Source organism: Glycine max, chromosome 7 (assembly GCF_000004515.6).
Source record: "Glycine max cultivar Williams 82 chromosome 7, Glycine_max_v4.0, whole genome shotgun sequence".
NCBI classification, from domain to species: domain Eukaryota; kingdom Viridiplantae; phylum Streptophyta; class Magnoliopsida; order Fabales; family Fabaceae; genus Glycine; species Glycine max.
In genome coordinates this window covers 31738890-31764094 of record NC_038243.2, presented here as the reverse complement: position 1 = coordinate 31764094, position 25205 = coordinate 31738890, and the positions used below count along the sequence as shown (strand labels likewise).

At 34.1% G+C, this 25205-nt stretch overlaps 2 protein-coding genes and 1 long non-coding RNA gene across 3 annotated transcripts; all 3 read left to right on the top strand.

Annotated features, from left to right (window-relative positions):
- Positions 1-11510: 11510 nt before the first annotated feature.
- Positions 11511-16360, top strand: LOC100778729 (anthranilate synthase beta subunit 2, chloroplastic). The gene is made up of 8 exons (XM_003529188.5): positions 11511-11743; positions 11822-11970; positions 13447-13517; positions 13656-13693; positions 13847-13957; positions 14201-14300; positions 14480-14615; positions 16176-16360. The coding sequence occupies exons 1-8, from the start codon at positions 11620-11622 to the stop codon at positions 16275-16277; spliced, it is 831 nt and encodes a 276-aa protein (XP_003529236.1). The 5' UTR covers positions 11511-11619; the 3' UTR covers positions 16278-16360.
- Positions 16361-16712: 352 nt separating this feature from the next.
- Positions 16713-19787, top strand: LOC102663037 (uncharacterized). The gene is made up of 2 exons (XM_006583693.4): positions 16713-18750; positions 19157-19787. Exons 1-2 carry the CDS (start codon positions 18430-18432, stop codon positions 19163-19165), a joined length of 330 nt encoding a protein of 109 aa, XP_006583756.1. The 5' UTR covers positions 16713-18429; the 3' UTR covers positions 19166-19787.
- A 2887-nt stretch (positions 19788-22674) lies between these two features.
- On the top strand, positions 22675-24509 carry LOC102662944 (uncharacterized). Its single transcript, XR_415240.4, has 3 exons — positions 22675-23466; positions 23567-24144; positions 24226-24509. It is a non-coding gene; the product is annotated as an uncharacterized lncRNA (long non-coding RNA).
- Positions 24510-25205: the final 696 nt, after the last annotated feature.

Sequence of the window (25205 nt, the reverse complement as noted above, 5' to 3'; positions counted from 1 at the left end):
ATATTGAGGAATCCATTCATGTTACTTTTGATAAATCTAATGATATCTTGTCAAGAAAGAATATGCTAGATGATATTGCAGAATCTTTAGAACAAATTCATATTCATGGACAAGATTCTAAAGGAAAAGGGAAAGGAAGCAATGAAGATCCTCCAGAAGAAGCCAAATCAAATAATGAACTTCCAAAAGAATGGAAAGCCTCAAAAGATCATCCTCTCGACATCATTATTGGTGATATCTCAAAAGGGGTAACAACTAGACATTCTCTTAAATAATTATGCAATAATATGGCTTTTGTAACTATGATTGAACCTAAAAATATAAAAGAAGCCATAATAGATGATAATTGGATAATTGCCATGCAAGAAGAATTGAATCAATTTGAAAGAAACAATGTGTGGGAACTTGTAGAGAAACCTAAAAATTATCCCATCATAGGAACAAAATGGGTATTTAGAAATAAGTTAGATGAACATGGAATAATCATTAGAAATAAGGCTAGATTAGTTGCAAAAGGATATAATCAAGAAAAAGGTATAGATTATGAAGAAACATATGCTCCAGTTGCTAGATTAGAAGTCATTAGAATGCTCTTAGCATATGCATCCATAATGAATTTTAAGCTTTATCAAATGGATGTTAAAAGTGCTTTTCTAAATGGCTTAATTCAAGAAGAAGTATATGTTGAACAACCACCAGGTTTTGAAATATTAGATAAGCCAAATCATGTCTATAAATTGAAAAGGGATTTATATGGCTTGAAACAAGCCCCTAGGGCTTGGTACGAGCATCTAAGTAAGTTCCTTTTAGAAAAGGACTTTTCTAGAGGAAAAGTGGATACTACTCTTTTTATAAAAAGAAAATCACATGATATTTTATTAGTTCAAATTTATGTTGATGACATTATTTTTGGATCCACTAATGAATTATTGTGCAAGGAATTCTCCCATGACATGCAAAGTGAGTTTGAAATGTCAATGATGGGAGAACTTAACTTCTTTCTTGGATTGCAAATTAAACAAACTAAGGATGGTATCTTTGTCAATCAATCCAAGTATTGCAAAGAGTTAATCCACAAATTCGATATGGAAAATGCTAAGCACATGGCTACACCAATGAGCACTGCTTGCTATCTAGATAAAGATGAAACCGGTCAGTCAATAGATGTTAAGCAATATCGAGGTATGATCGGATCACTTCTTTATTTATCTGCTAGCATGCCTGATATAATGTTTAGTGTGTGTATGTGTGCTAGATTTCAATCAAATCCTAAACAATCACATCTTAGTGCTGTTAAAAGAATCATTAGATATCTGGTAGGCACTATGAACATAGGTTTATGGTATCCTAGAAATTCCACATGCACCTTAATTGGATATTCTGATTCAGACTTTGTCGGTTCTAAAATAGATAGAAAGAGCACTAGTGGAACTTGTAAATTCATTGGATCTGCTCTACTTTCTTGGCATAGTAAGAAACAAAATAGTGTTGCTTCATCCACTGCAGAAGCAAAATATATTTCTGTCGGCAGTTGTTGTGCACAAATCTTGTGGATGAAACAACAACTTTCTGATTATGGAATCCTTCTTGACCATATACCTATTAGATGTTATAATACAAGTGCAATTAATCTCTCCAAGAATCCAGTTCAACACTCTAGAACTAAACATATAGAAATTAGGCACCATTTTCTAAGAAATCATGTTCTAAAGGGAGATTGTGTATTAGAGTTTGTTGATACTAAGAATCAACTTTCTGATATTTTCACAAAAAGTCTCCCCAAAGAAACATTCTTCTCTATTAGAAGGGAATTAGGCCTCTTAGATGTTAGTGATTTAGATAAATTAGGATTGATTGACTAATTTATTCTTATGATTGATTGTTTATGTTAAATATGTTACTTTGATTGATTTTGTTTAAATTCTTGTTATTATGATAGAATTTATGAATTCCTGTGTGTTTTATATTTGAATGATTGAATTAAGTGCATTAGTAGTGATAATTAATAATATTAGATGTATTTAGCATACACATAGGTAATTTTTTGAGAAACTAGCCTAGTTTATGCTCTGGTAATCGATTACCATCCAGTGTAATCGATTACACAAGAACAGGCAGCCTGTAATCGATTACAACATCCTGTAATCGATTACCAGAAGGCTTATTACTCATGTAATCGATTACCAAGCCTTGTAATCGATTACAACTCGTCCTCGTCTATAAATACCTACGAAACCAGTGTTGCTGCGCAGCCAAGTCTTCTCCTCGTGCCTCCTTCATCCCTAAATCTTCAAACCTTCATATCTTCCTCAATTCTTCACCAAAACACGTCCCGTAGAGCCCAATCTTACTCTTTTTCACTCCTTTTTCAATTCCACTGATTGAAATTCACTAAAACTTCATCAAATGCAGAACCATCGAAGAAGAGAAAGGGATCATCCTCCACCGCTGCTGCTACTGCCCATCGCCGCCACGGACCAATCGACGCACCCACAACACCTATTCATCCCTCTTTGTCATCTCCAAGATCATCCACTTTGTTTTCATCCGATGATCAGCGTCTACGGTACCTTTCTCAATTTTCTTCTAGGATCATCTTAGACTCTAAGTAGCTAGACGTAGATTTCTTTAATGATGAAACATTTGATTGCTATCCAGTGTTTCAAAATTCTGGCTTGGTTGATTTTATGTCCTTAAAATTGCCACATTATCCTGAACTTGTAAAGGTCTTCTACTGCAATTTAAAAATTCAGGATGGCATTATTTCTTTTGAGGTGCATGGTATTCCTATGATCATTGATCAATCATTGTTCTTTTCTTTAACTCATTTACCCAGTCAAGGTGTACCTTTTGAGGGCACCATTGTTGATAAGCGGAAATTCGATTATTCTAGTCATGATGCTCGCCGTATGGTCTGCAATGACCAGGCTGAAATGACCGGTAGATTGCTGGTCGGGTCATTAACATTTGATAATCACATCATGCACTATATAATTGTTAGAATTTTGCTTCCCCGGTCTTCAAATTTGGCACAAGCCTTTGAGGAGGATTTGATTCTGATGTGGGCTTTCCTTACCGGTCGTCAGATCGACTGGGCTCACTTGGTTCGATACCGAATGCATAAGGCATTACGGGCCAATGCACCTTTCCCTTACCCTCAATTGATAACTTTGTTTCTGCGTCATTTTCAAATTCCGCTTGATGATGAACCATTTGTTCAAGTCAAGCGTTCCTTTGCAATTGGTGCTGGTGCAGTGACTTCCTTTGGATACCGTAAGGATCGGAATGCTCAATGGCTGAAGAAAGACGCACTCCCTCCTCAAGATGAGCGTACTCCTTCTCCTCCTCCTCAGCGAGATGATTCAGCCCTCATGACTGAAGTTCTTTTCGAGTTACGGGGTCTTCGTACTTATGTTGGCGAACATTTTGATTCTCTGGATACTCGCTTTGTCGGCATGGACATCCGTCTCACACAGCTTGAAGAAGATGTGGGTTATATTCGTCAGAGCTTCGACCTTCCACCACCACCTCCATCTTCTTAGAGTTTAGTTTCTAATTTTCTTTTAAGCCTTGTATTTTGGCTATGGTAGTTAAGTTATCACTTTTTGCACATTATTTATCTTTTAGTATTTGAACTTTAGTATTTTATGTTTAGATTCTATGTGGTTTTGAATTATGATTGTTTGGATTATATTTTGGTCATGACTTATTTATGATTTTGGTTGGTTATGACTTATAATTGATCTTTGTCCACTTCATTATTTTATCTGTATTGAATCCCACAAACTTTGGCTTTTTGATGTTGCCAAAGGGGGAGAAAAATGGGGTGGTAGAGAAGCTTAGAAAAAGCTTAGAAATCAAGTGATCATCAATTCCAAAACATAGGGGGAGTGAACGCACAATATATTATGCATATACATTGCTTGCTTGTATCTTGATTTCAGGACTTATATTGTCATCATCAAAAAGGGAGAGATTGTAGAAGCATATGACTTTGATGTTTTGATGATGATCATGATGATTTGATGCAAATGATGCAAATGCGCTTTTCAAGTTTAAGTTCAAGACAATGATTCAAGAATACAAGACACAACATCAAGATGATCACTAGTATTTTAGGAAGCGAATTCCTAATCGATATAGCAAAAGGTTTGGCCAAGTAATTTAAGTTAAAAAGTGTTTTTCAAGATATTTACTCTCTGGTAATCGATTACCAGAGGATGTAATCGATTACCAGTGGCCAAAAATGGTTTACAACAGCTACTAAATATTTGAATTCAAATTTTAGACTGTGTAATCGATTACACAATATTGGTAATCGATTACCAGCAGTTAATAAACGTTTTGATTCAAATTTTAAAACCTGTAATCGATTACACAAAACCTGTAATCGATTACCAGAGGAGATTTTCAGAAAATAACTTCCAAGAGTCACATCTATTCAAATGGTTTTTGAATGGTCATCAGAAGTCTATTTATATGTGACTTGGAAACACGAATTAAGAGAGAGTTTTCATTGCCCAAAAAGTTTTATCCTCTCAAAAGATTAAGAGAGTTTTTCTGAATTGAAATGTCTTATCCTCTCAAAGATTCCTTGGTCAAACACTTGCATATTCAATAAGGAATTGTGATTGATCTTCATTGTACAATCTATCTCTTTCAAGAGAGATTTCTTCTTCTCTTCTTCTTACTTCTGAAAAGGGATTAAGAGACCGAGGGTCTCTTGTTGTAAAGGATTCCTGAACACAAGGGAAGGGTTGTCCATGTGTGATTCAGACTTTGTAAAAGGAGTTTTACAAAGAGAGTGGAAAATTTCAAGTGGGTTGCTTGAGGACTGGACATAGGCACGGGAAGTGGCCGAACCAGTATAAATCAAGTTTGCATTTCTCTCTTCCTTTAAACTTCTTTTATTTATTGCTATTTATCTTTGGCTTGAAAGAAGTTTATTTTGAATTGTCTTTTGAGTAATTCATGTTAAGGGTGCATTGTTAATCTAAAAAGAGAGAGTGAAATTTTAATTGGGGAATAGTTCTTGTTATCTTAATTCAACCCTCCTTCTTAAGATAACTGAGGCCATTTGTCTAATAGATATTGTTTCCATTACTTCCTTGATGCTCACCTCGAGCTCAGATAACCCTTGGTCTGAAAAACTTAGTCTCGTCCAGAACATATGGATTGAATCCAGTGGGATGCAACCACTAACATATTTGGATAGTCACAAGCATAAGGAAGACCAAGCGTGGTTCTCACCATGCAACCACATCTTGAGGGATTCTTGCCAGCATAGTCAACACTCTCTAATTCAGCAGCAATCTGATTTAAAGCATACCTTGAAACCATTCCAAGAAGCCTCTTGTATAAGGTTTTTTAGAACACATGTCCAACGACATGTGTACTTGTTTCAAATGATGCTTTAATCTCCATGTGTTGCAACGTAATCATGTTGTTCATGGCATCCCACACACTACATAAGTTTCCAAGGCTATTTTGTAACAGTCTTTTTAAAGATGAGGGAGCAGATTCAACCATACATTTCAAATACACAAATAAAAATAAATATATACAATAATACAATTCCATCAATTCATCAACGTTAATAGAAATAGTTGAACAGTTTCATACTTGTTCGTTGTTGTGTTTCCTAAGTGCATCACCTTATTAGTCCAAGCGGAAACAAATTTTTCCTTGTGTGGTATTATCCATGTTTCCTTGACATAGGCACAAACATTGGCCAAGGTGCGCAAGCCATTTTGAACTTCTTCAGGCATTCATCAAATTACTGTTCTGAAGGACAATCAGTTAGACATCCCCAGCAATCCATGACATAATCCCAAACATTTTTTTGCGTAATTAGTGCTTTACATTTGGCCTTCACATTCTTGTTTATGTGAAAGCTGCACAACAAATTTGTATAGTCAGGGAATACAGCATTCACTGCATTCATCAATGCTTGGTCTCTATCAGTGACAATAACTCCAGGGAGGGCATCATACTTTAGAAAAAGGCCCCGAAAGCGTTGTAAAGCCCATACCAAATTATTAACGCGTTCACCCTCCACATATGCAAAACCGGCAGAGAATGTCATCCCAGTCTGTGTCACCCCAACAAAATCGAGTAGTGGGAGTCTGTACCGGTTTGTTTTGTAGGTGTTGTCTATCAAAAACACCAAATTACATGCGTTGACTAACTTCACTGCATCAGGGTGACACCAAAAGATATCATGAACCACGTCTTCATCCTTTATTCTGTGCCAATGAATATACTGATCACGTTCAAGAAGCTTCATCAGATGTTGCATTTCAAGATCGCTTCCTCTTATGGAAGAACGGAATGCACTTCTTGCATTGTATATTTGTTTAATGGTCGCACAACTATTGGCATTGTGTTCCTTCAGAGTTAGCAGAATGTTTCTTGGCATCACCATGGACTTCGTCATATCAGTAATAAGTGTTTTTTCAGCTTTAGTCAATCACCCCGCATAAGGATGTCCAACTAATGACTTAGCCAATTCATGATTATGCACTCCACAAATCAACTTCACCATCCAGCCTTCTCCTCCAACCACTGGCTTGCAACGAAGCTTGAAGGGACACCCACATTTCCTAGTCCCAATGTCTTTTCTGATAAATTCTTTTTTCCTACACCTATATTTGCCACTCCTTTCACAACCAATTAACACAAACGTAGTTCTTCCTCTACTACCTGTGTTTGTATCTGACCTTAAAATCACTGCCACAAATTCGTTTTCATGAGCAACGGATCGAGCCCACCGCAAAACATCCTTTCGGCACTCAAACACCTACAAAGCAATCCACATAATTTAAGTTTTCTACCAGTATTCATTTTATTAAATTTGTGACAAACATTAACATTATAACCTGAGAAATATTGAACGCATCCAAGCAATCAACATGTGGTTCATTCACACCACATGCTTCTTCATTTTCATAATCCATATCCGCTTGTTCAGACATTATTTCATACATCCACTCATCTTCGTCCATCTAACCAACCCAAACAAAAAAATGGTTATACAAACAAATTAATAATTTAAAAAAATGGAAATTAAATTAAAAAAACATCAAATTTTAAAAATAGTTACTCTTACGGATCAATTTGATCCGTAAGTAATCCATACATTCGCGACATAGCCACCACCTTCTGCGTACCTCGTTTGCCACCGCCGACCACCACAACGCACCTTCACCTTCACCGCACCTAACCGTTCACAACAAACCAACAAACCAGAGACAATGCCGCACGAAAACCACAAAAACAGCGAACAAAAATGACAGTTGTGTGAAGCGCAGGAAAAAAAAGGCTTTTATAATGAAAAAAAACACCAGGGGTATTTTTGCCATTTAAAAATTTTGTTGGGTGCACCAACAAAAATGCTGGGTGCACCTAGCAGCACTCTGAAAAAAATTTAGTTTTGTAATAATTTATTCTATATTGTTTTTATAAATAAATCGAGTTGTTATTTGTTTTATGTCTCCTTTTTTATTTAAATTAAAATGTGACATGTTATTAAAAAGTATTACTCTTTTAATTAATTTTCCTATGTTTTATAATTATAGATTATATTAATTAAATTTTCAACTGTGTGATATATCAATATATTAAAGAAACATAGAAAAAAATCAAATTATAAAGAAAATAAAACTAAAATTAGCATTTTTGTAAAGAACAAAATATACATAAGCATATGAAATGATATTTTTTCAATGATAGATGATAATGATGAAGTCAGAGAATTTTCTTTGTGAAATCAAATATAAAGAATAAATTAAATCATAAATATAATTAATATTTTTAAAATACATATTCATGTGAATTTATCCAAACTCGATAAAATTTGATGATAGTATGAATTGGTTTCAAAAATATAATATCGTCTCTTTTTAAAATTATTATTACCTTTTACACAAATCACGATAAAAAGAGTCAAACTTGTCTTCGCATCTATCCTTTGTCATACCTATTTTATATATAAATATTTGTATCTAATATTTTTAGAGATATAAATTAAATAATAAACAATAACATAATTAAATAAAAGATATGATATATTTTTTCTAAATTTATTAAAATTGTTATTTGTTTAGTGAAATAACATATATTTTTTTTATGATATTAAAAATCTATTTTTAAATACTTAAATATAAAATAATCTTATTTAGTATTTTATCATGCGTTCATAAAATCTTAGGACCGATCATAAAATCTTATGACAATAGCCAATACGCCCTTCATTTCGATTTGTGAGAAATATGACGCAAGTAAGCATTTAAACTTTAAAGCAATGAGAGCAACAATTTTTTTTTAAAATTACACGAAACTGTTATTCCTTATGACCTTGACCTATGACTTTTATATATACCAACTACAACCACACTGCAATAAAGAAAACAAATTTTATCATATGACGCCAATCAAAATATGAATCATCAATTTGGTTCTTTAAGTATTACCTTTCTTCTGAATAATTTTTAAAGTAATGAAAATTTAAAAGTATATAAATAGTCTCTAAGATTCTCTCTTTCTCTTTCCTACGAGTATCGAAGAATTAAGAAGAATTAAAAAGTTTTGTTTTAAAACTTAAAACCTGAATATTATTACTCTATACATTAATTATTTAGGCGAGAAACAATTAAGTACAAAAATGATATAGGAAGTCTGGATAATTTTAAGTGTAATTTTCAAAGAATATTATAATTACAAATAAATTTGATATTATTAAATAAATTAACTAATTTTTTTAAGTATGTGTGAATTAGTTATCCGTATCTTATAATTAGGGCATGCGAGTATTAAAATTTTGAAAGTATCTACAGTTTCTAATTGCTTGTTTTAAAAAAGCTAATTGTAGGCTAATGATCGATGCTTACTTTGGTAGCTTATTCATAAGTGTTTTTTTGTTTTGCCAGGCACTTGCTATAATTATAACACTTTATTTGTGAAAAAAATGAAACATACCGTATTAGTTTTTGTTCCTTTCTCCTTTCGTAAGTGTGGTTAGTTTTCCATCCCACAATTTTGCTAGTTTGTCCTATAGTACTATTATAGTCCTACTGTTTCATCATACAATCTTTTTATTACCTTATATATAGACTATTTTTGTTTAATTTTGCTACTTACATTTACAAGTTTATTAAGGAAGTTTTCCTTCAGGGGCAGTAGGAAAGAAGTTATTTTAAATCATGAATCTTAAGAATGATATTTTCTGTGATTGATTGATCTTCAAAATTTTAAGACAAGTTTTCAGAAATAAAAAGTTACTTAATTTACTACATTAAATAATTTTATAAAGAATAAAATTATATTTTTACGGTAATAAAAGAAAAATTATTTGAAAAAGTAATATTTTCATCTCTTCTTATGAGAAATTTTTCATCAAAAACAGATTAAAAATATTTTCAATTTTTTTCTAAGAATGTTATTTTTAAAAAAAATTGATACTAAACCTGAAAAATAAAGTTTTCCAACCTATGATCTACGATTTCTAGGAAATAAAAAATTTATTTCCCACCCAACGTACCGGAAATATAAAATGATTGTTGCATTGTAACCTCAAATCAGACAGGGAAAAAACTTTCAAGCACGACTTGAAGACGGGATATAGGTCACAGATGATAGTCGAACTAGTATAAATCCTGGTGCACCCTTTTCTAACCCTACTCTTGTACTTCCTTATTTGATTATTTAATTGATTTGTTATTAATTTTCTTTGATAACTGTTAATCAAATCAATTTGGGTTTCTTTCTTCATCTCCATCTTAAAGTTATATTCATCATAATTTTGGGAGAATTTTATTTGTGTAAATTTTGTTGATATAACTCAATTCCATCTGGTTGAATTACTGAGGTCGCTTGGATAACAGTACCCCCTTAAACCAAGGTACAATAATGAATACCACTGTAGGGCCAAAGCGACACGTGATTTGAGATGTATGCGGTTGTTTTGAAAGGAAAAAAAAATTAAGAAATATATTTGAAAGGAATAAAAAATAAAAAATACTCAATATATAGGATTAAGATAATACATGTGACTCTTGATAAAATAAATATTTCTTATCGTTAAACAATTAAAAACATGTACCGAAGCATATAAATTATTTTTAAGTAAAATTTTAAAATATTCATTAATAAGATTCCTTGTTTCATTTCTGAGAAAGTTCAAAGTTCACATTCACATAACATAAAATTCCTCAAATAATAAAAATACATTTAAAAATATTAACACTACTTATTCTTTACCATACCAATACTAATCAATTTAGGTAATATATATTTAATTTTCCCAACATACTTTTTGTATTTTATTCTTATTTATTGAAACTAATATCATTGAAAAATATAATCCTGTTATGTTTATAAATATTTTAACGTCAAATAAACTTAATTTATCATAAATCTATTTCAAGATGCCAGATAAATCCATTATATTTCATATCTAGACTTTAGTTTTAATAAATTGCCCCTAAAAAATATTTACAATATTAATTAATCAAAGTTATTTCAATAAAATTCTATAATTTTTAATAAAAAAATATTTTTTATTATATTCAATAATTTTAATAAATTAATAATTTTATTATGAAATGGATAAACGAATAAGAAAATCAAGTATGTAGATAAAGATAAAAAGAAGGTAAATTAAGATGGTTAAGAATTTGTTTTGGACTAATTTGAGATGGTTAAAAATTATTAATATTCAATTTGGAAATAAAGAAGAGAAAGGTAGATTGAAAGAATGAAATGGATAAACGAATAAAAAATCAAGTATACGAATAAAGATAAAAAGAAAGTAATTTGAGATGGTTAAGATTTTTTTTGGACTAATATTTTAATAAATTAAAATTAAAAAGTATATTTGAAGGAAACAAAAATAAAAATAAAACTGAATGCTCAATATATAGGATTGCGTGATTCAATGAGAGTGAAAATAACTCTTACAAATACTCTTGTTTGTTATAAAAAATACTCTTATTTAAGAATAACTCCTAAAAACTTCCATTCAAGATTAATTCTTAAAAATTCTCTCGTTTTAAAAAAAATTTCTAAAAATTCTTACATTTTTGGATTTACTATTTTATTAGGTAAATTTATATTAAGTTTTTTAATGTCCGTGTTGATCAATAACTTTAAAAGTAAAAATATTTTATTTCCTATTTTTAAACAATTAAAAACATGTACTGAATCATATAAATTATTTTTTTAACTAAAATTCTAAATATTCATTAATAAGATCCATTTTCTCATTTTCCGGGGAAGTTCAAAGTGTTTATTCACATAACATAAAATTCCTTAAATAATAAAAATACATCAAAAAATATTAATGCTATATTCTTTACCATATAATACTAATCAATTTAGGCAATATATATTTAATTTTTCTTAACGAAAACTTTGATTTTTATTCTTATTCATATAAAATATTCTCATTGGAAAACGTATTCCTATTGTAGATCACAGAACAAAATGAATGGTCAAGATGCAAGTTCCATTGTTTACATGAGCGCAGAGAATCCCCCTCATCCCAACAACAAAGCGGTGTAAAACGTGTTGGTTACTTTGTGTTGTGCTTGCTTGAGAGACGAAAAAGAGAAACATTTGAACATGGCAGCCACATTCTTCTCTCACTTGTCCCTTCTTCAATCCAATAACAACAACAGCCCTTCTCTCTCTCCCACACCCTCTCGCATTTCTCACTCTCTCACCAACCGTGTCAAACCCTCCCTCTGTAACTAGTACTCTTCTTTGTTATTCTCTTTTGTTCAAAATTTTGGATTTTGATGCAAATTTTGGATTTTGATGGCAGGTGGGGTTTCCGTTGGAAAAAGGGCAAGTGGGTTGGTGCCAAAGGCCACTTTGAATGCCGTGGAGGCCATTTCGGCTAATAAGAAGTCCAACAACAACCCCATTGTTGTTATTGACAACTATGACAGCTTCACCTATAATCTCTGCCAGGTTGTTTCTTTGGCAATTTTGTGTTTATTGGGATGGCTTTGCCTTTAATCTTTATCATTTGTGTGTGTGGTTTGATGATCTTAGTGTGTGAGATTATTTCTGTGCTGAAAGGAGTTAAGGGAATTGGGGAATTGTAGAAGACCTAAATCCATTCTTTTTCATTTGTGGGATTTCTTCTTGAATGATGTTGATTAGTTCTCTAGGTTGTTTCTTTTTTATTATTTTAATACTTTATTGCTGTGTCATGTGCTTTACTCAGTGTTAGTGTGAGGAAATGTAGGTGTGTTGATTGTATTTTACTGCTAATTTCTCTGTGTGGCGTGCTGAAAGTCCTGGGATTTAAAAGGATTTGAGGAATTGTAGAAAACCTGAATTCATTCTTCATCATTTGTGATTTATTCTTGATGTTGGTTTGTTCTCAAGATTGTTTATTTTTTATTATTTTAATACTTGATACTTGATGACTGTGCATGTGCTTTAGTGCTTTACTCACTGTTTTAGTATGAGGAAATGTAGGGGTTTTGATTGTATTGTACTACTACTTTCTTTGTGTGTATCTATTTGTTTGCTGCAAATCCTGGGAGTTAAGGGGTTTGAGGAATTGTAGAAGACCTAAATCCATTCTTTATCATTTGTGTGATTTCTTCTTGATGTTGGTTTGTTCTCAAGATTCTTGGTTGTGCATGTGTGTGTGTCTATTTGTTTGCTGCAAATCCTGGGAGTTAAGGGGTTTGAGGAATTGTAGAAGACCTAAATCCATTCTTTATCATTTGTGTGATTTCTTCTTGATGTTGGTTTGTTCTCAAGATTCTTGGTTGTGCATGTGTGTGTGTTTATTTCTGTGCTAAAAATCCTGAGAGTTGATGAATTTGAACAATTGTAGAAGACCTAAATCCATTTGGTAAAAGTCCTGGAAGTCATTGTAAAATGATTCAAATTAGTAAAGCTTGTTGAGATTGAGGGAGTGATTTAAATTCTTTAACATGATTTGTGAAATATGCAGCAAGTGGAGTTTTTGCTAATTTCAGGCACTTTTGTGTTTGCCATCTGAAAAAATTACACTTTAAAGCAACCAAATTTATTGGATGGTTGGTATGAGATTTGGTTTAGATGAGATAATTTCTTGCCTGATTTTGAACCTTTTGCAGTGAAGGGGGAGAGGCTAATGGCAAATTTAACGCTGAATTTAACGTGTAAAAAGCAATATCATAGAGGGATTTCCATACCAAGTTTGTTTATTTCAGGAGCTTATTTGGAAAAGAGTCTTAAGCTCCCCTCCCCTCACTTTGCCCCCCTTTTCTTCAAATTTAACTGAACATTTTTCAAAGGAGCCATAACAAGTTTGACATTTTTCCCTCTTTTTTTTTAAGAAATGTGCAATTTGCAACAGATATGAGAGCTTTGTATAGAATCTGTTGTTATACATGTACATCTTTAAAAGTGGTTTTTCTAACATTGTATCATTTTTATTTGAAGTATATGGGGGAGTTAGGGTTTCACTTTGAGGTCTACCGCAATGATGAGTTGACAGTGGAGGAGTTGAAAAGGTAAAATTGTTTTTGCTGGTTATGCATGTATATCATATAACAGTTCTTACTGATGAAGCGGTTTGTGGGATAATGCATGTTCCTTTGAAGTTCCTGATGTGAAAGGCTAACTATTTTTATTTTATGTCTTTTAAACAGGAAAAATCCCAGAGGAGTGCTGATATCACCCGGGCCAGGTAAGGCTTGGCTTCTTTAGAATTTTCATTTTTTTTTTAATTTCTGAATTTATAAAAACCTAATACATGATCAATGTTTAGATGATAGATAAAGAAAAAGAAATAATAGAATAAACACAGGACTGCTAATTTACATTTTTTTCATCCTTACAGGAGCACCTCAAGATTCGGGCATATCTTTGCAAACAGTTTTGGAGCTTGGACCAACTGTGCCATTGTTTGGTGTGTGCATGGGTTTGCAGTGCATTGGAGAGGCTTTTGGAGGTGAGTCTATTAGGTGCCTTGTAATCCCCTTAGCCACAGATCTATTAGGAGCATAGGAATGAGTTTAAAATTTTCTTGATATATTTGTATGCTGTTCATCATTAACCTGGCTTTCATTTTAAATGGCAAGCATCCCGTACATTCTGATCTTTACCATTTAATCTCCCTCTCTCAACTTTCATTTCTTCCTTTTGGCTGGGACACTACAATAAGATCAAAACTTTCTCATGTTATCCTGTGCAGGGAAGATTGTTCGTGCTCCTCATGGTGTCATGCATGGAAAAAGCTCAATGGTTTACTATGATGAGAAAGGAGAAGATGGAGTACTTGCTGGACTATCAAAGTAGGGTTTTGTTACTTTTATATGAACTCTGGGGCTTTATTCTCTGCTTCCAATTTTTTTAATCCCCTGTCTATAATTTTACTATTGGTTATCAGCAACAACATTCTCTTTGCTTTCAATTTCCAACTTTTTCTGAGCTCTGACATAATATTTCTCCATTTAATTCATATCATTTTCAGTCCTTTCTTGGCTGGTAGATATCACAGCCTTGTAATTGAGAAAGGTAGCTTTCCTGATGATGAACTTGAGGTTACAGCCTGGACAGAAGATGGTCTTATAATGGCTGCTCGTCATAAGAAATATAAGCATCTACAGGTAACATCTTAATCTTCCTTCAGAACTGATTGTCTTATTCAGCATTGAAATCAATGTTTTATCATGATAATTTTCCTTTTTTATTATCAATTTAAAGTAACTTGGAGTAAATGATTGAGTGTTCTAATAATACGTGAAAGGAACATAAAAGGAATATCCTGTTATGTAGAATAGATAAAGTGGGAGTATTGGAACTTGATGAGTAACATACGGGATTGAAGTATTCATATTGTAGTTTAATTGGTTTAAGTGTAACTGTTGATTCCTGGTCTTTATTTAGGAGAAGATAAATCCACAACTTAGTATTTTTCTAATACAATCTAGAAAGGAATCTATATTCTTTCCACAAATAAAGGAAATAGTGGATTCAGGTTCATTTTTGATATGGAGTTTAGTTGATGTCATCCACAGGCTACATAGTATTCCTTATGTTTGACATGTACTTCATTACTTTTTCCATGTTCAAGAGTCTTGTATTAATATAAAGTAAATCAAAATAAATGTCAGTTTTCCCTTGCAAATTCAGAAAATTTAGAAAGGTGAGTGCATAAGCCATGAATTGATGAGTTCTGTTAAGAATGAGAATGAATGTCCCAGACAGTTACAAGTTTACTATAGAAAGAGGAGGAAAGGGGGAAATTAGTAACGAGGGTAGTTTTGGGAAATTGAGGATGTTATTAGGCTGTGGTGAAATGTGAGGTCTGTTAGTATAAATAGAGTGTGTTAAGGGATAGAGAGGGCATTATTCATCAAATTTGTAAATTGAGTTTAGGCTCTTTGTGAAGGGGCAACCCTTGGAGGAGGATTCATTCTCGTAGTTCTTGTACTTTCCTTACCCATCAATAATATTCTTTCTTTTCATCTCATCATTTGTTGGTTCCTAACAAGTTCTCTCTCTAAAACTGCAGTATTTCTGTCAGCTAACCTCAAAAGTCAAATCACATAATTCCCAGTATAACTTCTGTTACATGCCCTTAAATTTTCCAGACTAGAACATATTTTGTGCACTATTTACTCGAGTTTAACAAGTCATCAACATAATTTCTATATTGGCTGTTGTAGAACTAGCTTGTGTTTGATTCGACGTCTTATGGAAAAACAATCACTTTCCAACCAGCTCTGTGAGAGAGCTGAAAAATTCAATTATTTCCTAGCATTTAGAGCCAAAACAAACATGGGCTTAATTTCCTGTTTTTTCAAATAGAATTACATAGTAAATGTAATTTATTTTACCATCAGTCCATGTTTTTCTTTTCCTGGATTGATGCAACCCCCTATATCTTGTCTATGTCACCTATCTTTTTTAGTGTTTATACTTTTACAGGGCAAAATCTTTATATTTTATGCTGTGTTTAAAAATTAGGAAACTTAGCTACTCGTGAAGGTGCTTTACAATCAAATTTAAACCTTTTACCTCATTTATTCCTAGTTAGCAGTAAAAGATTCTGCTGATCTGAAGTTCATGCCTTTTTTCTGTTGTTATTGTTATTATTATTATCTTTGAACTTGCACTTTGTCTCCCTTCTCTTCTCTTCACATATTGATTTTTTTTTTCACCAGGGAGTTCAGTTTCATCCCGAGAGCATTATAACCCCTGAAGGCAAGACAATTGTCCATAATTTTGTCAAGCTTATTGAGAGAAGTGAGGCTGTTGGTTCTTGAAACAATGTTTGCTGTGTATAGTTAAAATTGTGGTTTGACACAACAAACTAAAATAAAGAAAGGTATAATGACGCCTTTTGTCAGCCACAGTTTAGAATATCAGAGAAAATCTTGGTAGGGAAGAACCTTGGCATGATATTGATCCATTATTTGATTTCCGTAAGATCTATAAAAGCGAATCTTCAGTATATAATAAAACACACAATGTAGAGTTAGATCTTGCAAATTTAGACTATTTAGGACTCAGATAAAATTTATCTTTTAACAGTGTTATAACAATAGTGTTAGATCTTGTTTGGATAAGTTTTTTCATAGACACTTGAAAAAAATGAATTAAGTTTCTCACATAAAGTTAAAATTAACTCATGTACTTAATTTTTTTAGAAGATTTTATTTTTTAATTTTTTCAAAAGTTAAGTATGTAAGTTAATTTTAACTTATAGAGAAATTCAAATCATTTTTTTTTCTCTTATAAGTATTTATGGTAGAATGTATCCAAACAAAAAAATTAGAAAGAAAATATTGCTAATGTTTCTAGGGACTTGCTAGGTGCACCCAATACTATTGCTTGTGCACCTAGCATTTAAATTGAATGGGCAACAATGCCCTTGGCTTTAATTTAAATAAAAAAAGGCGCACCCAGCACAGCACCTTATGCTTCTTCTTCTTTGTGCTGGTTGGTGTCCTCTCTCCTTTGCGCATCTTCTGTTTCGGTGGCCATTTCCACCTGCATTTGTGTGCTTCTTCTGCACCGTTGAGGTTAGTTTTCGTTTCTTACCCGTTAATGGCCTTTAAGTTGATTATTGTTGTAGGGTAGATGATTTAGGTTAGAGGACTTGGGGATTTTTCGATTAGGATTAGGGTTCATACATACGGATGTACTTCATTCGTATGTGTTACTGAATTTGTAACGTTCATACGGATGAAGTTCATTCGTATGAGTATATCCGTATGAAGAATTGAATTTTTTTTTTGATAAATTGTAAATTTTTTTATAAATTTAGTTGTATCTGTTTTTTTTTGTATTAAAAATAGGTATTTTTGTTTTTTTTTTTTTTTAAATGTATGATTGCATGGTGGTATGAAAGAAATTTTAAAGTTTGATAGTAAATTAGGTAACATTTTTGTTTTTGATGTTTAATATATTTGCATGAAAATAATGATTAGGGTTAGTGGCTAGGGTTTACTTAAGGGCTTAGGGCTTATTGTATTTGGCGTAGGGCTTAGGGGGTAGAGGTTAGGGTTTATGTTAGTGGTTAGGGTTGAGCGTAGGGTTTAGTTTAGTTGTTAGGGTTTAATATTTATGGTGGTATGTAGTTAGGGTTTAGTTTAGGGCTTAGGGGGACATTAGGATTTCGTGTGGGGCTTAGGTTTTAATATGTATTGTGGTATGTTATTGGTAGTTTTAGAAATGGTAAATATGTATGGGTTAGGGTTTATTCTAGTGGCTAGGGTTGAGCTTTGGGTTTAGTTTAGTTCTTAGGGTTTATTTTAATGGTTAGGGTTGAGCTTATGGTTTAGTTTAGTTCTTAGGGTTTAATATATATGGTGGTATGCTATTGAGAGTTTTAGAAATGGTAGATATGTATGGGGTAGGGTCAGTGGTTAGGGTTTATTCTAGTGTCAAGGGTTGAGTTGTGGGTTTAGTTTAGTTCTTAGGGTTTATTTTAGTGGCTAGGGTTGAGTATATGGTTTAGTTTAGTTGTTAGGGTTTAATATATATGGTGGTATGTTATTGAGTGTTTTAGAAATGGTAGATATGTATGGGTTAGGGTTAGTGGTTAGGGTTTAGTTTAGTTCTTAGGGTTTAGTTCAATGGTTAGGGTTGAGCTTAAGGTAGTTTAGTTGTTAGGGTTTAGCTTATGGTTTAGTTTAGATGTTAGGGTTTAATATATATATGGTTGTATGTTATTGGTAGTTTTAGAAATTATAGAGATGTAGTTCTTAAGGTTTAGTGTGATAGGTTTAGTTTATTGGCGTAGGTTTTTGTGTAGGGCTTAGGGCGTAGGCGTTAGTGTTTATGGTGGTTGGATTAGGGTTTATAAGCTATGGCCGAGGACTTAGGGTTATGTAGGTTTATTATTATTTGAATAGTCAATAGTGAAGTTGACAAAAAAAAAAAAAAATACATATGCGTGATGATTTGTAGATCATGGTTAGAACAAGAGGTTTAGGTCGTGCATTAGGTAGGGTTATAGGCAAAGTCCTGGGTAGACAGGATCATCATGATGCAGATGATGTTCCCCAGCGGCGTAGGCCTACTGCATCCGCTTGTCGACAACGGGAAGTTGCCCCTGTTGCTGAGGATGTTCTTGAGATGATTGAGGACGTACCTGCACCTGGTGCAGAAGTTGGTGATGGTGCTGAGGTATCTACTAGTGATGATGCTGAGAGATTCCCAGGTGGGTCATGTGGCCCATCAGTGCTGACTTCGTTTGTTGACCATGTTGCATTTAGCATATGGAATGGAGAGGTATTTAAAAATTTATAATTAAATTTTTTTGTTAATTATTTGCTTTTAATTAATTGTCTGTGATATATAAATTTTTTATTTAATGTTTTTTGGAATCATTTATACTTCAATTCAGGAACATCCTGAATTGAAGTTAGTCTTCCACGGAAGGAAAGTTGAGAAATTTGGGAGGTCAATTTCAGAAATTAAAGGGCTAGTCACTGCCACAAGATTAACTCCTTTGATCACGTGTTTGTTAGTCAATGAATATGACTAACTTTTGTGTATAAAACTTGTGTGAATTGTATCAAACTCCTCCAATTTATAGTTATTTTGTAGTGTTGTAATTACTTTTTGTTAAAGATAGGTAATAAATACTTAGTACTCCTATTTTGTATGTTTAATAATCATTTTCTCTTAATTTCAGGTTAATTAGGCAAGTTTGTGAAGTGCTGATTTTCATCCGCTCGCTAAGCCAATCTTCTGGCTTAGCGAGCCATCCACTGAGCGTAACACTCCTTTGGCTGAGCACGAGGAAGAATCTGGAAGAAGGATGAGTTGTGCATGTTCGCTGAGCAAGGGCTAATCCTGAAAAGACGAGCGCTAAGCCGAAATTCACTTATGTTCGCTAAGCGATCTAGAGTTGCGCTAAGCGCGCAAGCACCAACAAGACCACCTATTTAAGCCTGAAATCAGAAATGGAGAGGGATTTTGGCCATTTTTCTCAAAGAGCTTTTGCATGTGAGAGATTCTAGAGAGATAAGGGTTCAAATCCAGAGAGTTTTGAGAGCTTTTGTTGTGAGAAGACTGGCAGAGAACTGAGCGCGAAGAGGAAGTCATCCTGAGAGCATGAGATGAGTCTGTGAGTGATTGTGAGGTTCTAGAGGTGAAGGAGACATCTTCACTGCTTGTATTTCTTCAATCCTTCATTTTTCTCTTCTCTTTGTTGTAAAGGAAGCTTCCTAGATATGAAGAGCTAAATCCTCTGTTGATTCTTCCTTGTAGGTACTTGATGTAGATACTTGTATATCTATTTAATGATATTTTATGTGTTCTTTGTGCTATCAGTACGTCATTTTAGTGTGCTTTTGCCTTGACCACGTAGGTGCATGCTTTGTTAGGATCATTCAACAGTGAAAACTGGTCTGATTCTTATAACTTGATTGGACAGGTGATGTAAGCTTCATTGGAGCTTGTAGGCCTAGGATCTTCTTCATCAATGGATTTCTTTGCTTCTTGGAAAATGAATGGCAGCGGAATGAAGAAGGAAGAGAGAGAGAGGAGACGTCACTTCAAGGAGAAGATGAGTCTAGAAGAAGTTCACTACCATAAGAGGTCATGGATAAGAGCTTGGAGGAAGAAGGAGATGAATGAAGGGAGAGGAAGAGAAGAGCACGAAATTTTGTGCTCTAAAAGAAGTCTGAAATCTGAAGTTTAATTTTCAAATGATCAAAGTTAAAAAAATACACACACATAGCCTCTATTTATAGCTTAAGTGTCATACAAAATTGGAGGAAAATTTGAATTTCTATTCAAATTTCATTTGAATTTGTGGAGCCAAATTTTGGAGCCAAAATTTCACTAATTATGATTAGTGAATTATAGTCATGGTTCAGCCCACTAATCCAAGATCAAGTCCAAGATTCTCCACTAAGTGTGCTTAGGTGTTATGAGGCATGTAAAGCATGAAGGACATGCATAAAGTGTGACTATATGATGTGGCAATGAGGTGTAACAAGCAAATGCTAACCTCCCCCTCTAAAATTTAATTGGATTCGGCTTCTCCCAATTCAATTAAATTTATTTCCAACCACACACATCAAATATTCACTTAATGCATGTGAAATTACAAAACTACCCCTAATACAAAAAATTAGTCTAGGTGCCCTAAAATACAAGGGCTGAAAAATCTTACATTTCTAGAGCACCTTACCTATATTATGGAGCCCTAAATACAAGACCCAAAAATAATGAAACCTTAATCTAACATATATAAAGATAAGCGGTCTCATACTTAGCTCATGGGCCTGAAATCTACTCTAAGGCTTATGAGAACCCTTGGGCCTTCTCTTGCATCTCTGGCCCAATCTTCTTTGAGTCTTCTATCCAATGCCCTTGCGGGGTAAGATTGCATCAACGGGGCTAGCTTATCGTATTTTCATGAGACATCGAGGTACGGTAACTTAGTTTTTGGTATGTTATGTCTTAATGCGGTTCTGATTAAGTTTAGTCCAACAAGAGACATCTGAGGACGACGCTTGATTAGGATTAGCCTAAACATGCGCGAGACATCGGGGTTTAGTAGTCTAGGAGACAACATAGAACACAAGAACATTGTTAGGTAGAGAATATCCTTTTAACATCAGGCATCTAATAGGAAGACTAACGGGTTATCTACTTGTCTTTACACATCATTACTCACGTGATTTTCCTTTTAATAGTTAGTTTACATACCTGTGCATAGCTGACACATCTCTTTTCATATTAGATACCTATTCACTTAATATAGCTTTACCAAGTAACACAAGTTCCCCGAGAGTTCGATACTCGGTTCTTACCATTTTATACTACTTGCGCGATCCGGTGCACTTGCCGGGTTCGAACAGTGTTCAATAGACACTGGTGATCGGGGAGTTATATCTGCTTTTGTCGAGAGGTGGCACAAGGAGACTAACAGTTGACCATCATGCTTGTCATACCCTAATTTCGTCCGGGGATTATTACTTGTTGACATGCAACCTTTGGTTAGCCGCTTTGAGATACTTGGTGTCCTTTGTTGCACAATAAATGAAGTCCCGAGACGTGTCAGAAATCAAAAGGAGGCAGGCTAGCACAATCCGTGAAATTCCGTGATGTGGCGGAGATCGAAAAGAGGTGTTTTTGCGTAATCCGTGAATTTTCGTAACTTCTTCGAAAGCTAAAAAAGAGTAAATATATAATCCGTAAGGATTCATAACCTTGCGGAAGGAAAATAAGTATCGTTACGAAATTCGTAAAGTTTCGTAACGTTACGAAAAAATAATTACCAAAAAAAAATAGAAGGGGGTGCATTTAGTAAAAAGGGGGGTTCAAATAGCAATCTAGCCCACTTGGGCCTTCCAGATCCTTCCTCCAGAAGGCTGTTGCTTCTGGAGGAAGCAACCTTGTTCGCCTGGGTGAGCTGGGTGGCAAGCTCCTCCCCTATTTTGCTATAAATAGGGGGAGGAGTGAAGAAGAAAAAGGTTCAGCCTTCTTGGCACTTCTCCCTCTCTCGAAATTGCTGAGGAAAATTATTTCCGTGAAGAAAATCCAAGCCGAGGCGCTTCCGTAACGTTTCCGTGAGTAATTATGCGAAGATTCTCGACCGTTCTTCAACGTTATTCACCGTTCTTCATCCGTTCTTCGTTCTTCAACGGGTAAGTACCTCAAACCGAGTTTTTCAATTTATTCTATGTACCCGTGGTGGTCCACTTTTTGTTTCATGTATTTTTATTCTCGTTTTCATTCGCTTTTTATACCCCCTTTTGACGTGCTTAAGCCATTTATTTAAGTCATTTCTCGCCTAATCTAAAAATAAAATAAATTTCCACCGATCGTTTGAATTGTATCATCCGTTAATTTCGGTTAAAATGAAATTCGACCGTTCGGTCGTGTCATAACCACGTTGGAAATCAAAAAAGAGGTAAAATAATAATATAATAATCAAAAAAATGCCTTTTAGTAAAATAAAACGAAAAATCAATCGGACGTTTTCTCTTTGGGATTTCTCATTCTTAATTGAATTGACTAATAACTAAAGTGAAACTAAGGCTAAAATTAATTCGCCTAATCAAGCTCGTCCACAAAAAATAGGATTTGAAAGTTTATCATTTCAGTTTCTTACCAAGTAAAATGGATCATTTTTAAGGTCCAACGCCTTAAAATGATCACTTTTCAAAGTAAAAGAATCGCTTGATTCACGCTTAAGGAAGAACTACGTAGGTCTGATTTCCTCTTCGATGGAGGGTACGTAGGAGCAAAAGCCCCGCTTTTGTCGACCTCAAAAAATAAAAAGAAATAAAAGTTAAGATAACACAATTCCACAATTCTGAAAAATAGGCTGTTGTCATTTGAGACAAATGTGAGAGGTGCTAATACCTTCCTCAAACGTAAATACAACTCCCGAACTTAGAATTTTCATTTTGACCGATTTCCTTCGGTTTTTCCGACGTTTTCCACAAATAAACGTTGGTGGCGACTCCGCGCACCTTTCCTCCTTTGGAAAGTGCACCCGCGAGCCTCGCCCTCGCTCGACCGCAAAAGGCACGTTGCGACAATGCTGGATGATGTGGCGTCACTGCTTCATCTTCCGATCATAGGCGCCTTCCATAACTTCGAGCCTCTGCATGTGGACGAGGCAGTGATTATGTTGGTGGAGTTGCTAGAGGTCTCGCATGAAGAGGCTAGAGCTGAGACTGCACAGTGTCATGGGGCATACACACGCCTATCGTGGCTATGGGATATTTATCAGAGGAGATGCGAGGCCCGACATTGGATTGTTGCAACTCGTGCGTATCTCCTACATTTGGTTGGTTGCACTCTTTTCGCTAATAAGAGTGCAACACAGGTTCATGTAGTTTATTTAGACTTTTTTGAGACTTGGCTCAAAGTGGGAGCTATGCATGGGGAGTTGCCACCCTAGTGCATATGTATGATCAATTAAATGATGCTTCTCAGAGTATTAGTCGACACCTTGCTGGTTACATTATTTTATTATAGGTAAATTTTATGTTTGCAATATGTTAAATTGGATTATGATCTAAATATGTTTTTAATATGTTTATTTGACATTTCTTTTATGTTGATGTCATGTTTGTAGTGTTGGATATATGAGCATTTTCCCAGTGTTTATGAGAGCGTGATTGATGAAGGGTATGATGAGATGTCACTACGTGCCTACCGGTGGCTTACTACCAGACACATATAGATGCACTGACGATCCCTGACGTATGCTGGATGCCTTATGGTGACCACCGAGGAGTTAGGGCGTTTGACCTCATTTCATGCTTTCAGGGTGAGTTTAAATGGGGTCCCGTTGTGGTCACACATCGCTCGAAGAGGGTGGTGTGCCAATTTGGCTACATTCAGACCATTCCTCCATCGCCTATTGGTGCCACCTTGTCATTTTAGGATATGGACGACAGGTGGATGCATTACTCGGACCATCTAGTAGCTGCAGGACAAATTTGTCTTGTGCCTGGCCAGTGTGCAACAAATTACATTGACTGGTTCTTCGGGATATCTCATCCGTTCATCACACCCACACAGGCAACTGATCCTCCTAGACATCCACTTGTCCCACAGCATGAGAAATACATGGAGCCAGATATCCCGGAGGTTCCAATGGCACCAGAAGTTGGACCTTTAAAGTCAACTGATTAGCCCAGACATGCAATGGTAAGATGAGTTGCTTTAATTTTTTCAATTATGTTATTTATTTTAAATACTGTAACAAATGTGTTTTTTTTAATGTCGTAGGATGCTTGCGAAGCGGTCACAGAAAGGTTGGAGCGTGTACTCAACCTAAAGATGGTCACTGCAGGCACAAAGTTACATGACATCATGGAAGACTGTTTGAGGATCACTAGGGGTGTCACCTCATATGGAAATGTGTATGTTAGGGCACAACGAAGACAACGCATGGATCAGTGATAAACGATGTTTATATGTTGTAATTGACAACATTTTTGTTTTTCATAAGATTTTGTATTTGTTACATTATTTTGCTTATAACTTTTATTGTATTTTATTCTAGTTGTGTATGTGATTTTCATTAATTTGGTTATAACTTTTATTTTATGTTTTCCTAACATTTTGTATTAGCTGAAATTTTTGCATTCACATGAGGGAGAAAAACTTATTCAGTTGAAGAACTCCTGTTTCTTTATCATTGTGCACCTCGTACAAATTTTGTCTGACTTGTGACAAAAGTGGTCACTTAAAAGGAAGTGGTCACTTAATTAACTCAATTAGCCTTAGAAAATATGAATCAATCAATAAGTCAATTAACTCAAATCATAATTCTTATGTTAAAATGAAGTAGTCACTTAATAATTTTGTGCTAACCATTCTTGTACCTCCTGTGGTTTGTCTATCACATCTAGTCATGGAGAGTCCACGTTTATTCGTTAATATATTCATTTCAAAAGGAAGTAAGACACACATAATATTCTACAAGTGAGTCCTAATAAATTTCAATCACTAGGAAAATATGTGTTTGAAAGAATGCATTAAAGAACATGATGCTCTCATTTCTCTAATTAGAATTCCATATCCCATGCTTATGATAAAGCTTTTCAATTTTGACAAGAGGCATGGAATAACAACTACTCGAATTCATAGTGACATAGTAATTCATTATGAACAACTACTCGAATTCAAACATTACATTAACATCCAGAAGGAAATAAAATTTTCATGAAAAAGTACAATTAATTAATACTAATTTTGCATTCAAT

Bases quoted from the DNA above. Each gene is read 5' to 3' on its own strand.
- LOC100778729 (XM_003529188.5), top strand. From the start codon at position 11,620: ATGGCAGCCACATTCTTCTCTCACTTGTCCCTTCTTCAATCCAATAAC. The intron at 11,971-13,446 runs GTTGTTTCTTTG...TTTTATTTGAAG, and splicing joins TCACCTATAATCTCTGCCAG to TATATGGGGGAGTTAGGGTT. The intron at 13,518-13,655 runs GTAAAATTGTTT...TCTTTTAAACAG, and splicing joins ACAGTGGAGGAGTTGAAAAG to GAAAAATCCCAGAGGAGTGC.
- LOC102663037 (XM_006583693.4), top strand. From the start codon at position 18,430: ATGGTTAGAACAAGAGGTTTAGGTCGTGCATTAGGTAGGGTTATAGGC.